At 35.7% G+C, this 17870-nt stretch overlaps 1 protein-coding gene across 1 annotated transcript; it reads right to left on the reverse strand.

Moving 5' to 3' along the window:
• Positions 1-1046: 1046 nt before the first annotated feature.
• Positions 1047-11411, reverse strand: LOC114277466 (galactinol--sucrose galactosyltransferase). Its single transcript, XM_028219358.2, has 5 exons — positions 10843-11411; positions 8967-9745; positions 7175-7352; positions 2618-2985; positions 1047-1873 (listed from the first exon to the last, which is right to left on the reverse strand). The coding sequence occupies exons 1-5, from the start codon at positions 11303-11305 to the stop codon at positions 1310-1312; spliced, it is 2352 nt and encodes a 783-aa protein (XP_028075159.2). The 5' UTR covers positions 11306-11411; the 3' UTR covers positions 1047-1309.
• Between the last annotated feature and the right edge of the window lie 6459 nt (positions 11412-17870).

Raw genomic sequence — 17870 nt, forward strand, 5'->3', positions numbered from 1 at the left:
GCAATTTAAAACTTAAGAATGTGCTTTATGTACGTCTCAGGTTCAACTTTCATTAGAAACAATCCATTCCTTAGGCCATGCTTATAGGCTATGCTCGAGATTTGTCAGATTCACATGAATGAGCGCTTTGTGTGGATCCTGAAATTAGTCGAAGTGTGCATAAACTGATCCAAATGCCTAATTATAAATAAAAAATTTAAAATTTAAAATTTCTTCTTCTCCATGAGAAGACATTGACGTTAATATGAAGAAGACATTTTTTTTTTAGAACAAAACGAAGTAGACACATTGCTCGTTTGGGAACAGGCTAATTTAGTAAATTTTTGGCTATTTGGCTAAAAAGGTAGGTAAAAAAAACTTATATGTTTGGGATGACTTTTTGACTAATTACGAAAAGATGTGCAAAAAGTAGAGAGAAAAGAGAATCTTTGACTTTTTGGTGTGAGTTGTTGGCTTTTTGGCTAAAATGGTAACTTTTTGGCTTTTTGGCTAAAAAGGTTAGTCCCCAAACGGGGATGTTGAATTCTTCGCCAAAAAAAAAATGTTTAGAGACACAAGATAATTATTAAAAAATTATCAAATATTTTTTTGGTAAATTATCTGGTAACTTTAGCATTGCTCAACTTCTTATAGTGTAATTGTATTAAATTAATGTAATTGTAAAGATACACTGATAAAATAATAATAATTTCATTTATAATTGTAACAAAAAAAATTAAAATATTTAAATTGCAACTATTTGCATATAAATGTGTGTATGCTTTGAAATATAAATAAGCTTAATCAAATTTAATATGTTTTTTAATTTTGTTTTATTTTATATAGCAAAAATGTATCTACCTATATTTAACATAATTTTTTTTTTCTTTCAATTTTTTCCTTCAAAAATGGAAATTTTATAATGATAGATGACCAAGGTTTAAAGTAATGACATATCACTTCTTTTTTTTTTTTTTTTTTGAAGGAGTCTATTGGCACAACAAATAGTGTAGCGTGGCTTTCGAAGGGCCTCACTCTGAAGACTCTATCATGGTCTCAATTGTTCATTTTGTAAAATCCGTTAAAAATATTATCAATATAAAAAATAAAAATTATCAAGAAATTCAACGATTGAGATGAACTGAGAAACAGGATACATAGTTTTCTTTTTTGTGTTTAGGTAAAATACACTTCACTACATGCTTTACCAGTTTCACCAAGATTGGTTACATATCTTGGATGAGAGGAAACACTTCTTTAAACTTCAAAACAAGTACTTAATTACCGATAATCTTGAAGAGTTTTTTTTTTGGATAAGTATCTTGAAGAGTTAAAACAAGTACTTAATTACCGATAATCCTGAAGAATTAGGCCACAGAACTTGAACCGTGACTAAATGATCATCGTAACTAAAATCAACATCGACACCATTGATGTGGCACGATAACGGTTTTTCGGATGCAAAGGCTTTCATTTCCCCAGAACCCTTTATTCCAACTCTTGTTGAATTAGCCAAATCATCGTAGACCAGTAAATCAATTGCACCACTAGAGTTGAGCATGTTCACCAATCCAATCGGAGCAAATTGAATCGATTTACTTGGTAAAAACTTTATTGGAGAGATTGTGAGAAGCTCGTAGTCGAATGGCTTAAGGGAGATTTCTAGGACTTCGGACGGTTTCATCAGCTTGAGTTTCTTTTGTTGAAACATGTAGACAACATATGTGTCCACTCCTTTAATGGGGATTGGGTTTTTTCCAGTGCCCCATTCGACATCTTTAGGGCCGGTCAAGCAGGTCACAGTGTGGGAACATTCGCTTGCGCTCTTGTTTTTTCTGGATTCTGGGCACCATCCTCCTCCTTGGCAGTTGAAAACTCCTAAAACTCCTGTGAACTATTGTAGATTCAAATTAGAGAAAATTAGATTGGAAGATTGGCTCAAATGAACTATAAAAAATGGTACGAAATCCTCTATTCTTACAATTTTTGTTACCCTATTTCAATACACTTCTAGTCATACAATTAGGCCTCAAGATTTTAATATCTTGTGGGTAAAAAGTGCATTGGAGACAGAGGAACATAAATTTTGAAGAAAAAAAATCCATTGTCGTAAAAAATAAACCTTATCAACAGTAGTTCACGCCCCAGTGATTACTCCAAGAGTTTTGTTCCTCGGAGTCATTTATTTATTTATTTCATAAGTTAAATTACATTTAACCAATTAAACTAACAGTGCATCAGGGACAGAGGAACATAAATTTTGAAGAAAAAGAATCTATTATGGTAAAAAATAAACCTTATCAAAACAATCTGTTTTGTTCCACGGGGTCATTTATTTATTTATTTCACAAGTTAAATTACATTAAACCAATTAAACCAACATTCACTAAATGATATTATTCATAAAATATTTGTCTGAATTTAATGAATGCCCAATTACACCATCAAAGTACTTAAAAAGCAAGACCCAAAAAATCTAAAACTTAAATTGCAAAACTAGAACCCTAATTTCAACTATTTCAGCTCAATTTCATCTTAACTTTATAAAGAATCCTTCTATTAAGAAACAAGACATAAATAAATAAATGCTACTCAATTCATATGCTTCAATGATGCTAGAGATGTACAAGTATATTACCTTGTTGAGGTTCCAAATCTTGAGCATGGTTTTACTGTCATGTAATGGATCTTCAAATAGGCAATCTCTAGTGGGAAGTGCATAATATTGGCAGCGTAAGATTGACCCGTCAGGCAACACCAGGCTCTTGAGCAGCCGGAAGTCGTGCTTCCCGACCGAGTCACTTATGTAAATGGGCCCACCAGAAATGGCTCGAGACGCGGCATGAAACTCGGCACAAGGATGAGTAGATTGGAACATGTCCCAATCAGGGTGTATGAAATTTCCCATCCACAAGCTATTGTAGGCACAATGCACCATGTGACAACCTTGCAGCCAAAATGTCCCGTTCGGATCACCGGATGGATCAATGCACCAAAAATCATCACCTATATGCATTGACAGAGAACAATTCAGTGCCAATAAGAGAAGTAACAAGTAAGAAATAGTAGCTTATGCTCAACTAGATGGTACCATACAGAGATCCTAATGCTCCTTTTGCTAGTCAAGGTAAGGGTGCAATTGGGTGGACCAGATTCAAGTTCATCCCGCAAAATTTTAGGGCTGAGTAGCGTAATTTCAAATTTGTTCAGGACTCGTGACTAAAAGTTTATCAATCTGAATTCAATTCAGTCAAAGTCTGAGGGAATCTCACAATCCGAGCTGTTAATGTACACCTCCTACACCACTAAAACCTACCACTACCACTACACACCTCCACTACTCCTCACCCACTCCACCTACCACCTCCACTTTACCTACTACCACCACCCACTCTACACCTACTACTCCCAAAACCTCTCTATATATAGGACTTGTAATATACAGATACATATAACAACAAATCAATCTTGTAAGATCAATCAATAATAATACATCAGTTGTTTTACATGGTATCAGAGCAGGTTTAGAAACTAATATTTTTCGCTTCACCGGCGGGCGGCAACCTCACCTTAGCCGTCCGCCGGACCTCCACCTATTCCGCTTATTTTCTACACATACCTTTCCCATTTCCAATGTAGTTCGTTCCTCAGGCAACTGAATCCATAGTTGACTGTACTACACAGTCTCTCCGTCGGTGTTTCATTCCGGCCCTTCGTACCACAGCAGCCGCCGCAACCTGATCTACTGACCTTCACTGCGCCTTTGTTCGTTGGCTTCGTCAGCTCCGGACACACCAACACCGCGACCCGAGCAGTCGCTTGCTCATGCCGTCGCCCGACCAGTTCGCCAACGTCAAACATTTGCCCACTCTTCTTTCCTCTCTCTCTCTCTCTCTGAGCAAAAAAAAAGTCCAACCCACCCAAACACTGCCGAGACGGAAACCAAGAGCGAGTTCATTCTCACCCTCTTTCTGATTGCTGCAAATCCTGTGGAGCTTGCTGTTGGTAATATTGTGAGGCGTGTTTTACATATCATTAGGGAGGAGGACCTTTCTCTTGCGACAGCCGTTATTGGTGGGTTGAGTTTATCTGCTGGAAGTAATGATGATGATGATGTTGATCAAGATCATTACCCAGTTTTGTCTGCTGCTGCTAGAAGCACTCTAAGGCCACCTTCATTGCAGGTCCTTCTTGAAGATGTGCCTCACTTAACAGCTGTTCCTCACACTTCTTCTCTCTCTCTCGGACTGAACAAACAATGATGGCAGTCAAACCAAATGGGGTTTCAACCACAATCCCACTACCCAATGCCCTTTACTCTCTCTCTGAACCCATCCACCGCCCCACTCCATCCTTTGCTTTCCATTACGATTTCTTTATTTTTCTCTCTCTCGCCCTTTTCTCTCCATCCGCCCACTTTAATCATATCCATCATATTTTATTAAATCAACATCCACTCAATTTGTTTTTTTTTTTTGTTTAACAATATATATATCTCACATAAAAAAAATAAAATAAAATAAAATAAAATAAAAATAAAAAAAAAAAAAAAAAATAATGAACCAAAACAATTTCTAAATTTGCACAACACTCATATTTTATTCATCTCAGGGATCCACCCCGATCACAATTTTACAAAAAAAAAAAAAAAAAAAAAAAAAAAAAAAAAAAAAAAAACAACCAAACACAAACACCCAAAGATTTGTTTTCTTTTCTGCAGACAGCCACCCACCGACCTACTCTGCCGCCGGTCTCTTCTTTTTGCCTCCGTCCTGGGCGGTCCTTGACGGTGTTGCCTCCGTGTTTCCCCCTCCACTGGGCACGATCACTCCACCCTGCTCCTCCACTGCAGCATATGGCGGCCCTCCAAATCGGAACATCACGGTGGCCTTCCGCTTCAGCTCCTTGTTTTCTGCCCTTAGCACGCTCATCTCTGCTCGCGCATCCTTATACATGCGTTGGAGCAGAGCCAGCTGAGAGTTTAACTGCTGCACCTCATTTGTCCTACTCTGTAGCCGGTGCGACAGATTTGTGACCGCCGTCATGGACTCCACACATGCCTTCAACGTATACTGATTGGCCTCCACATCCGACTGCACCGCCATTTTTTGCTCCACAGACCGCATCGGAAAGTTCAGCGGAGCAAACCCAGCAGTGTTTGGTTGAGGTTCACTGGCCACCGCACCAGTTCTCTCTCCTGTAGACTCGTTGAGGTCGGGAAAGAGGGTAAGCAGCCCGCGGGAAGACGAAGCCATTTTTTCTGGGCAACAGAGTGTTATAGAAAGTGTTACAGAGTATCTTCTCAGCAAAACCTTCTCAGCAAAACGAAGAGTTTTTCAGAGGATTTTCGCCAATTGTTTGTCTTCGCCTCTGCCTCAGCTCTGTCTTGGTTAAATAACAGAGGCAGCCACGCGCATCGCGCGCCTCTTCTCGCCGACAAACTGGCACGCCTTTTGATGCATTCGGGCACGCCTTTTGATGGCACGCCTTTTGAGGGTGCGGGCACACCTTTTGAGGGCACGACTTTTGCGGGCTCGATATCTACATCCATTTTTGGGCAGCCTATATACACACTCATACAGTGTCTTTTACACCGGTCAGCTTTATCAATCCCTTTGTTTCAACCTCAAATAGGTTTCTATCTTCACACCTATTTGAGTTTGAGGGGGGGTTATACCAGTATCATGTATAAGTCGCTCATGGCGCACTCCCTAAGTCGCCTCCTCGGTGCACCACCACAGCTGCTCCATCGGTCCGACATGACCCCATAAACTGTCTTCTACAACGGTCTGACACGACCACACAGTGTCTGCTACATCGGTCCGACATGACCCCGTAAACTGTCTGCTACATCGGTCCGACATGACCCCGTAAACTGTCCTACTACATCGGTCCGACATGACCCCGTAAACTGTCTTCTACAACGGTCCGACATGACCCCGTAAACTGTCTTTTACAACGGTCCGACATGACCCCGTAAACTGTCTGCTACATCGGTCCGACATGACCCCGTAAACTGTCCTGCTACATCGGTCCGACATGACCCCGTAAACTGTCCTGCTACAACGGTCCGACATGACCACGTAAACTGTCTTCTACATCGGTCTGACACGACCACACAGTGTCTGCTACAACGGTCCGACATGACCCCATAAACTGTCTGCTACATCGGTCTGACACGACCATACCGTGTCTCCTATCCTGTTTTATTTATCAGTTTATTTTTCTGTTTTGTTACTCTCTTCAAACTCAAGTTGGTTAGTTCCTATCCTCCTTGAGTTTGAGGGGGGCTGTTAATGTACACCTCCTACACCACTAAAACCTACCACTACCACTACACTCCTCCACTACTCCTCACCCACTCCACCTACCACCTCCACTTTACCTACTACCACCACCCACTCTACACCTACTACTCCCAAAACCTCTCTATATATAGGACTTGTAATATACAGATACATATAACAACAAATCAATCTTGTAAGATCAATCAATAATAATACATCAGTTGTTTTACACGAGCAACTTGAATTTTTATTATATACTATATATAATACTAATTATTTTTTCCATTGTTTTATAAATCAATTTTACCACTTGGTATGCATAATTCAAAATTTTTATCATGTTATGTGTTTTTTATTTTTGAGGTATTTTTCTTTTTTATTTTTAAAAATTCAATACAGTGGTTTTCCATAACTCAATGCTCAAATCCAAGACAAATATTTATTTATTTATTTTTTGTGTTGAATTCGGACAACTTAGGCCTAACCCAAACTCTTTGAAATAAACTCAAGATGGGCTTGAGCAAACTGCTCCACACTTCGGGTTGAGTTTCGATAGACCCTCACCAAATTGACCCTAAATTACAGGAGACTAGAAAAACAAATGCTACAAACACAAAAAATTAAAAAAATAATAAATAATAAATAATAAAAAAAATCATAGAATGAATGCAGTTACTGTTTGTGCACTAGTAGAGTGTGAATCCCATTTAAAATGAATATAATATAATTCGTATACTTTTCTGTGAATAATTTTAGGTTTCCTATCATTGTTGAACTATAACTAATTAAATCCCTCGATAACACAGAAATCAAATTTTCATTCATTTCCATCATTTTCCCATCAACCAAACACCAATCTCAGTAAAATTTCTCAAGATAATGATACATGAAATTTGAATCATACAGACCTACACGTCCGAGAGAGATGGCCTCGGTGCCGAGATACATAAAGTCATTGCAATGTTCCATGCTAGCAATGACACCATTCCCTTTGAAATGTTTCCTCACTGATTCAGTTAAGGCCTTGTAATAAGCTTTTGCTAGCTCCACCCTACCACCATATTCCTCTGCTACCATTTCCAGGATCTGCACATTATTCCCAAATTGATATTAGTCTCTAATTTTTATGCATCATTGTTGAAGGTGATAATATATTCCACTAGACTAAAGCATCTAATATTTGGAAACATGGGTAAATAATTTATAATTTTAGTTCAAAATTTATCTCGATTAGATGATATTGAAATTCGTAAAGACAAAAATGAATAAATTTTTGTCCAAAAAACCTTTAAAAAGTTGGCTTATTTGGTCTGTAATGAACATTTCTTTATAAAAAAAAAAAAAAAAATTAAATTTTATTTTAAAGTTCAAGGTCACGAGACAGATCAAAAAAATAAAATTGACATGATTTAAAAATGTTACTAAAAAAAATAATCTAGAAAAGAAAATCAACTTATAAAGAAAACCTAAAAAATAAGTGAATATAATTTTTTCATTTTTTCCTTTTATTTATATGTTACTTGATGAGAGCATCTTGGGTAGGTTTGTCATTTTGGCAATGTCAAATATGATTTTTAAAATAATTTGTATATTTTTTTCAAAGGTAAATATGATTCGATCACATAGTTATAATTTATTGATCAATTTAATTTTTTTGCATATACTAGTTAGCTTCCATATATGGACTATAGGTTGTTGTTAGGCCCATGGGATCTATACCGTCCCGTTTAAATTATTCAAATGTTCATTTGGTAGGTTATTCGTGTATATCATTTATCAAAAAAACTAAATCTATTTGCTAATCATAAACTATTTAATTTAAATGTTTGTTACTAAAAAATAAATAAATGATTTATTTTTAAAATCACACTTATTGTACATTTTTTTTATATAACAAACTCTATAAATTTAATAGGTTATAATTATCGAATTAATTTAATTTTTTCTATAATATATACACGAAGTAACTAATAAAATGAATGATTTTAATTATCGAAACAAGATCTGTGGTCAAATGTACGAACCCAACAGCACCAAAAAGCCAACTCTTTTTGCATAAATAATCATCTCAAAACAATTTATAAAATAAATGATTTAGATTATCAAAATAAATAGTAATCACTGTGTTTGGTTTGAGTTTTTTAGATTAAGTATTTTGAAAATTGAGTTTTTTAATTTTCGTGTTTTTTTATTTTTAGTGAATATTTTTAAAATTTTAAACATTTCTTTTACTTTTTTAGATACACCTTACTTAGATGTGTCTAAAAAGTAAAAAAATTGTGAAAAAATATTTTAAAAAATTAAGAAATACATATATAAAAATACAAAAAAATGTACTAAATTCTTGTATTTTTTTTATATTTTTGGTATTTAGTGAATTTTAAAAAAAAAATTATAATTTTTTTACTTTTTAGGTGTATTTATGTTAGGTGTGTTTAAAAAGTAAAAAAAAATACATAAAATATTTTAAAAATTCAGTAAAAATAAAAAAAAAACACGGAAAATAAGAGTATAAAATTTTCTGAAAACTGTTTTTAAAAAATAAAAACCAAGCAAAGTGAATTATTTTTAAAAAATAAAATGTCATAAATATCCTTATGCATGAACAGGCAAACGGCCAAATGCACAACAAGCAAACACGTGTCCAAACAATGTCCAAAAAAGTAACAAAACACTTCTCCAAGAGAGAGCAATACTCACATGTATGACATCTACCTTAACACCATCAATCCCGGCAGACTCAAGATGCGAGTGAAGCCCCTCGTACATGCGATCAACAATCTCCGGCGGGACGAACCCAACCCCATTATTGACAATCTTATCCACCGCTAGATCGTCCATCGTCATCTCCAACCCTTCGGATAACTTGGGCTCCACTACCGTACACGCAGGCATATTTAGGACACCTGGCCTAACCCCTCCCCAATACCCACAAAGTGCATGCCACACATACACATATTCCACACTCCCAAACACCCCTTTAAGATCCTTCACAAAGGCACCCATCCCCTTATTGGACCCCACTCTAGGACTCACATAGTCCCTAAACTTGTAATTCTCTTCAAATTTGATCAACCTACATGGCATTTGTTCACCAGCAGCCGTCCGATTCATCCCTTCTTGATCACTGATGGGGTCCTCATCGTGTGCGATGGACTGCCAACCATCGTCGATTAGGACTAGACCTGGAGGACACCCGCCCTCTACTAGGCCTTTCACACCTTCCCAAATGCCTTGAGGGTGTACCTTAAGGTAAAATGCGTCCCATGTGCACCAACCGAACTTGTCTACTATGCCTGGGAGGGACTTTTCTTCGAGGAGTTTGAAGGTGCCTAAATGAACCCTTAGGACCTTCATGGCGTCCTTGATTAATTGGTATGGGTCTTGTCCTACGTGCATGTACATGCAGCTGCGGAAGCTGGCGCCAAGGACTTTGGTGGACCCACTCTCCACGCACATGTCCATGTCATCATCATCCCCTGTTGTTTTTTTTTTGAAAAAATTTATTATTTATTCAAGAAAAGAAATTATATCAATATAAAAAAATAATTTTTTAAATAAAAATTTAAAGAAAAGTAAAAAATTTAATAAATTATCAAAAAGTAAATAATAATAATAATACAAATTTAATTTTTTATTACAGATAAAATAAAATCAGACATATTGTGGTTTTTTAAAAAATCAAGTTAAAAATTACATTTTTTTTCCAACTGTCATCTAAATATAAGGTCACAAACAAATTATGGCTCCGTTTGGTAGAGCTGTGAAAAAGTGATTATAACTTATAACCTAACAGTTTATAACTTATATATAACTGTGAACATAAGCTGATTTTTGACTTATAAATTAAGCTTCTCATCCCCCACTCAAAGAATAAGTTGATTTGTGACTTACAAAAAATTATAAGCTGTATTGTTAAGCTGAACCAAACACATCAAAATAGCTTAAATTAAGATAAAAACTGAAATAAGCTAGAAATAAGTCCTACCAAACAGGGCCTATGTAATAAATTACTTAAACTTAACTTAATAACCTAACGAATTTTAAAATATATTCTAATTTAACTTATTTACTTTTTAAATTGATCTAAAACAAGTTTTAAGTTACCGAACTCAATAATGCATATTGTTGACACTGAGTGAAGTTAGTCAGTTGTTTAGATTTATTTTGTAAACTTAATGAATTTTAAAGTACATTTAAATTTAATTTATTTACTTAACAAATTAATCTTGAATTTTTAACAAACTAAACAGAAGCGGATCTCATTCGTTTAACAGCTAAATAAAACTTAAAGGGAAAAGTTAGGGATCATGAAAATTTTGTCATGAAAATGATCATGAAAAATTTATGATCTTTGGATTACCTTGATTAGTGTGTGGTGCTTTATTGTAAGTGTAATCCAAGGGTCACGAAACTTTCATGATTATTTTCATGAAAGGTTTTTCATGATACCTAGCATTGCTGAAACTTAAAACGAACGGCCAAATTTTTTTGACTTAAATAGTAGAAAGTGGCTAAAAAAAACAGTAACCAAACAGATCCTTAAGAATCAAGTTTCATAGGTAAGGGGACATGCCTGGTTGGAGTGAAGCCCTGAAAGGTCCTTCAACGATTGGAAGTAGCAAAACATAGGGTCGGGTTCGACCCGAGGTGGTGGTGGAGCTGGACTTATCAAGCAGGACCATCTGGGTCTCATATTCCAGGTCTTTGCCGCTTCGCCCGACCCAGAGGGTGGTCCACCAGACCTTGAACCGGAATATGCTCATGAACCGGATGTCCCTGAGCTTGCCGATGGCCGCCACGTGGCGACTCTGCGGCTTGGCCGCGTTGAACCCGACGAAGCAACCGACCATGTTTTGAGTCGGGTCTTTGGAGATGAATGGAGAGGGTGTGGCTACAATGTTGGGAGGGACTTGAGTGAGAATTGGATGGCCATTAGCAAAAAAATTTGATCCTTCCAGGGTGATTGATAAGGGTACTTCACCATCCTCAACCTCCATTGGTTCTACTAGGGCAACTTTGCTCAAGCTTGGAGCCATGAGAGAGAGAGAGTATAGGTTTGTGATGGTGTGATCAATGGGAGGAAGAAAGGGTGGTATATATAGAAAAAAGCTTTAGAGAGAGAGAAATGTAGAGAGAGAAGGTGGAATGTGAATGTAGGTGATAATTTGAAGTTCAGAGAAGGATGGTTGTGGTTTGATGATTGGAAAAAGTTAGGGATGATCAAAATTTTGTCATGAAAATGATCATGAAAAATTTATGATCTTTGGATTATCTTGATTAGTGTGTGGTGTTTTATTCTAAGTGTAATTCAAGGGTCATCAATCTTTCATGATTATTTTCATGAAAAGTTTTTCATGATACCTAGCATTGCTGTTGATGATTTATGGGAACAAGCAACACGGTGGAGTTAGTTTTGCTTTCGTTGGTCATTCTGGTAGCAACAAATGTGCAAGGGTATAAGTGTCAATTTGCCTTTTTTTTTGGGGGGGGGGTTTGAGGGTTGATTCGGTACAAAATTAGTGATTTTGGTATCCTATCCCAAAAATAAAAGAGTTATGCTAGGGATCCCAAACAAATTACTAAATAAATTACCAAACCTCTCACATGGGTGTGGGACCCACACAAATCATATGTGTGTAGGTCCCACACCCATATGAGAAATTTGGTAATTTATTTGATAATTTGTTTGGGATCTATAGCATTTTCCAAAATAAAAAACGATAAGCGTAGTCATATTGTGTAGCAAATACGACTAGTTCGGTAGTATATAGGGTCATTAAAAGTAAGTAGAAAGTCTTGTGTGACAAGTAGTTCAGTTTTAGCGATAAAGTAAGACTATTGTGGGGGTAAGAGCATCTCCAACCATATGCTATTGCTATTGTTATAATTTGGCAATGAATAATGTTATTTTGTCAAATTATAGCAATGGTGCTCCAATGGTCATTTGCTATGTTAGCAAATCTTAATCAACTTTTCCTCCAAATTTGTAGGTGTTGTTTGGATATAGGTTTTCTTGTGATTTTATTTTTGTTTATTTTTTGTCTTTTGTGACATTTTTTTACCTGTTTATTAAAATATATATATATATATATTTATATTATTCCCAACTAGACAAATATAAAAAATTAAAAAAAAAATGAAACCTCACCGTCTAGTAATTAATTTTTTTATATTACTATTATTTATAAAAATATATATATATTTATATTACTATTATTCCCAACTAGTAATTAATTTTTTTTTTTTTTTGTTAAATAAACCAAACAGAGCCCAACGGCTCTTTATTACACTGAGGCATCACCGTCTGCCTCCATACATCTAGAATGATCCATCCTCATCCCCTCCCTCTCCCTCTCACTCCTCATCCCCTCCCTCTCCCTCTCCCTCTCACTCCTCACTCTCTCAGTCTGTCTCCTTCTCACTCTCTCACTCTCTGACTCTGTCTCCCTCTTCTGAAACCAGTCCTCATTCTCTTCCATGGTTGTTGATGTGGATCGGTCTCTCCCTTCTTTCCTCCATGATCGAAACATCTCTCACTCTCTCAGTCTGTCTCCCTCTCATTCGCTCACTCTCCCACTCTGTCTCCCTCTTCTGAAATCACACCCCCTTCTCCTCCATGATCGAAACCCCTCTATGACTCTCTCACTCTCTCACACTCGGTCTCCTTCTCAGTCTCTCACTGTGTGATGTGGATCAAAACCCCCCCTTCTGGTTGTTAATGTGGATCGGTGATCATGGTTGTTGATGTGGATCGGTGATCATGATCGGTGATCGAAACCCCTCCATGGTATTTTTTTTTCTTCAAATTTTCTTAATTATTCTTTGTGATCAATTTTTGTTCATCTGATTTTCATATCATATTTGTCTCAATTTCATTCATATTTGTCTCAATTTCTTCATATATGTGTCAATTCCATTCATATCTTGATGTTCATATCTGATTTTCTTCATATCTGACTGAGATTTGGTGATAAATGAATTAAAAAAAAATAAAATTTGAGAAATTGAATTTGGGTTTGTCTCAATTTCATTCTGAAATTTATTTTCATCTCAAAATTGAATTTGATTTTGAAAAATGGGCTCCCTTCTGTTTAAATTCTGTTGTATTCAACTGAATTTGGTGCCAAATTGCTGTTCATTTTTGCTAATTTGGCAAGCTTGGGAGCTGCTATTTCACTTGCCATATTTGACAACACATATGGCATCTGCCATCTTTGGCAAGTGAAATAGCAGACCATTGGAGACCTGTTTTTGCAATTCTTATCATTTTTTAACTTTGGCAAGTGAAATAGCAGCTCCCATTGGAGATGCTCTAAGTAATACTAGAGTTTCACAATTTAAATTTTTAATTTCTCCTGTAATGATATGGTAAGATTGTAATTGATTAGAGAATTTAACGAGAAAAATGAAAAGAGAAATAAAAATAGAAATAATAAAAAAAAATAATAAGAAAGAATCGATAAGATTTGAATTTCAAGTTATGTTTGGTGTAGTTAAGAAAGAAAGAAAAAAAAAAAAAAAAAAAAAAAAAAAAAAAAAAAAAGTTTAATTGAACTCAAAGAATAAAAAGTGAGATTGTATTTTCCTTATATTTTTCATTATAACCAAATAAAAGTGAGATTACATTTCCTTTTTCCTTTCTATTTCTCTCATTATATCCTTCAATCAAACATAACATATGGGAGTGAGATTCTATATGATAAAACAAATTAAAATAATACTTATTATGTCACATGGATTAGATTGAATTTTTTTTTTCAAAGTCTCAAACATTTTTTTTTCCTAAGTAAAAATAATGACAATCACCTCATTTTTTTTGTGAAAATTAACTTTTTTTTTAATCCAATTTTAATCATTTTTCTTTTCTAAATCCAATGGTTAAGACTGATTTTTGAAAATGATATCATAAATTATTATTTTTTTTGTGTGCGTGTGTGTGCATTGATAATCATATCTTTGAGATCACTACAAGAAAATACATTTTTGGCTATCAAAAACAATTTAGTCGCCAAAAGTTACCAAAAATAATATTAGTCGGCAAAAGTCGACTTTTTAGCTACTAATTTTTTTTAGTAGGGGAATGTTGATTATTGGCGACTTAAAAAAATTTAGTAGCTAAAAATATTACAATCGGCGACTAAAAATATTTTTAGTAGCTAAACATATCACAATTGGCGACTAAAAGAAATTTCAGTAGCTGTAGAGGTACCTTTAGCTACAAAATTGTTTGGTAGCCGAATGAAAATAAAAAAATTAATTTTTAATCTTTGGCAACCAAAATTTTGGTCGCCAAAAATATATTGTCAGTGACCTTTTAGTCGCTGTAGACCCACTTTTGGCTACCAAATTGTTTGGTAGCCGAATGAAAATAAAAAATTTAATTTTTAATCTTTGGCGCCCAAAATTTTGGTCGCCAAAAATATATTTTCAGCGACAAAATTCCTTTTAGTCGCTGTAGACCCACTTTTGGCTACTAAATCATTTCGTAGCCGAATGAAAATAAAAAAATTAATTTTTAATATTTGGCGACCAAAATTTTGGTCGCCAAAAATATATTTTCAGCGACAAAATTCCTTTTAGTCGCTGTAGACCCACTTTTGGCTACTAAATCATTTGGTAGCCGAATGAAAATAAAAAATTTAATTTTTAATCTTTGGTGACCAAATCATATTTTAGTCGCCAAAGATGACCTATATATATATATATATATATTTTGTACCATACCAAACCCTAAAATAATCAGCACCTCTCCCCCTCTCTCTCTATCTCTCTATTTTCAGCGTTGCTCCTCTCCCCTCCCTCTCTCACTGTCGCTCTTCCTCGCCTTCGCCGGAAACCGGAGCACCTCCTCCTCCTCCTCCTCCGCCATCACCATCATCATCGTGAGTACCGCCGCTCTTTTCACGCCGCCTCCTCCTCCGCCGATATTCATCGATGCTCTTGTTCCGATATTTTTTGACCTCACGTATCAATCCACTCATAACGAAAAATATTATTCAATGCAGATTTATAACCCCCCCTAAAAAAAATGCAGATTTATAAAAGTGTTTTTAAATTAATAAAAAAAAATTACATTAAAGTACAAAGTCATAATTTTTTTTATTAGTCAATAATTAATTTTCTAAAATACCACTACACTGTAATTGCCCTTAATAATAGTCACCTTATTTGGTTTCAATAAATGGAACCCTCTTTTTATAGAATTGAATTTTTTGTTTTCATATTTTTTCTTTTGTTTTTAGTCAATAATTAATTTTTTTTTTTCACCTTATTTAGTTTTTAGTCATAATTTTTTTTAAAAATTTAATTAAGTATAATATTTATGAAAAAAAATCGTAAAAAATAAAAAAATACGAAAATAAATAAAAATTTAGTACATTTTCATATTCTTGTGTATTTATTGAATTTTTAAAATATTTTTTCACAAAAAATTTATTTTTTAGGTGTATCTAAATTATGTGCATTTAGAAAGTATAAAAAAAAAATTACTTAAAATATATATTTTTTTAAAATCACTAAAAATTTAAAAAAATAAATAAAAATAAAAATTTAGAAAATCAATCAAAACCAAACAAGTTGAATAGCAACATGAGATGATGAAAATGTCAAAATTTGAAAATTTTGAGGTATGATTGTACAATATATTAAAAAATATTAACATCTTATAACAATTGCAAATAATATTCGAGATGAACTTATAAACGATTTAACTTAGAGACGGCTTTTAAGTTGAGTCCATATGAGTAATCTCGTGAATCTAATTATTACACTGGATGCCTATTTTATACACACGATATCACAGTCATACTTGTGTTGAGATGGCGATGTTAACATTTGATAATACAGTCCGTCCCGGGTGGATGGGTCGGGCTGGTCCAATCTCTTCAAGTTCCGATTCAGGGTGATGATTCCGCCAAATGACCTGCAAGCAAGTCCAAAGGGGAACGGGGCAGTCCCCCAGTGAACCCTCCGGCGAGAGAATCAGTAGAGGAAGAAGGAAATGTAGAGAGAGAGAGAGAGATAAAAAGCTTAACCTTCATCTTGTCTTTCTATTCTTGTTTATATCCTTTGGTAATCATTTCACTGTCCCTTGTGACGTGCCCCCTTCCGCCGAAAGCCTGTGCCGTAGCTTACCTTGTTCAAGATGAGGGGGCTCTGTTCCGACGGGGAGGTGTTGTTGTAATAAATGCTGTGATGGGCTGCATGTTGTGGTAATAACTTTGCAGATCTTTGTCTGCTGATGTGGCCTGTGTTCCACCTGCCATGTGCCCGAATGTCATTGGCCCTCTATGTCTAGATGGCCTCCAGCTGTCCTGGGCTTTGCCAATCGGGTTATGCTATTGGTCCCAAGCGATGGGTTTGGGGTGGTTTGCTGTGGGCCGTATGCCTTGTGGGCCTATCCATGTCAGTAGGCCCACAGCAAACCACCTCAAACCCATCGCTTGGGACCAATAGCATAACCCGGTTGGCAAAGCCCAGGACAGCTGGAGGCCATCTAGACATGGGGGGCCAATGGCATTCGGGCACATGGCAGGTGGAACACGGGCCACATCAGCAGACAAAGATCTGCAGAGTTATTACCACAACACATCACCATTAATGCAGCACATCACAGCATTTATTACGACAACACCTCCCTGTCGGAACAGAGCCCCCTCACCCTGAACAAGGTAAGCTACGGCACAGGCTTTCGGCGGAAGGGGGCACGTCACAAGGTACAGTGAAATGATTACCAAAGGATATAAGCAAGAATAGAAAGACAAGAGGAAGGTTAAGCTTTTTATCTCTCTCTCTCTCTCTCTCTCTCTCTCTCTCTACATTTCCTTTTTCTTCTACTGATTCTCTCGCCGGAGGGTTCACTGGGGGACTGTCCTGTTCCTGTAATAACCCTCATCGCTGCTTACCGATAAACATTGATTACCGTCAAACTGAACTGCTTATGACTGATAATTGAACTAATTAAAGTACTGAACTGACTGACTGAAAACTGGAACTGAATTGACTAAGTATGTGTGTTAATCTGTATTCTATCTGTTTGATTGTTTACTTGATCTGTTCACGTTTTACGTTTAAACTGTTAATTGAAGGCCTTATCGGCGGCCGAACCGGGAATTGATTGATGTTTTATGATCCTCATAATTAATGTGATTTTATGGTAAATTTATCTGAAAACTGATTAGGTATGATTAAATTAGATCGAAATGCGTCTAATTGCAATAGTTGGCTTAATTACAACCTTGCCATCCCTAGTGGATCACTTAGGCAACATTTGAGACTTGTGTTTATACATTGAATCAACATTTCTTCTCCTATTTCTTGTGCACAACCGACCTTAAGAGAGAGAGAGAGTTAGTTTCATCTCATTTGGCTTGGTTTGCTTGGAGATTGAGTAGATTGGGAGGACCCTTGCATAATTGAAGTTCTAGACTTGCCTTTCAAGCTTTAGGTAAGGAATTCAACCTTTTGATTGTGGAATTTAAGTTCATTCTTGCATGATTCATGATTAATTGTAGAGTTGAGTCAAGTTTTGATCTTAAAGTATGGTATTAGAACTCCATTCATGCATGCATGTTCGAATTATTGAGTTGTGAGTTGATTTCA

This window comes from Camellia sinensis, chromosome 4 (genome assembly GCF_055761805.1).
Source record: "Camellia sinensis isolate YWXY chromosome 4, ASM5576180v1, whole genome shotgun sequence".
Lineage (NCBI taxonomy): Eukaryota > Viridiplantae > Streptophyta > Magnoliopsida > Ericales > Theaceae > Camellia > Camellia sinensis.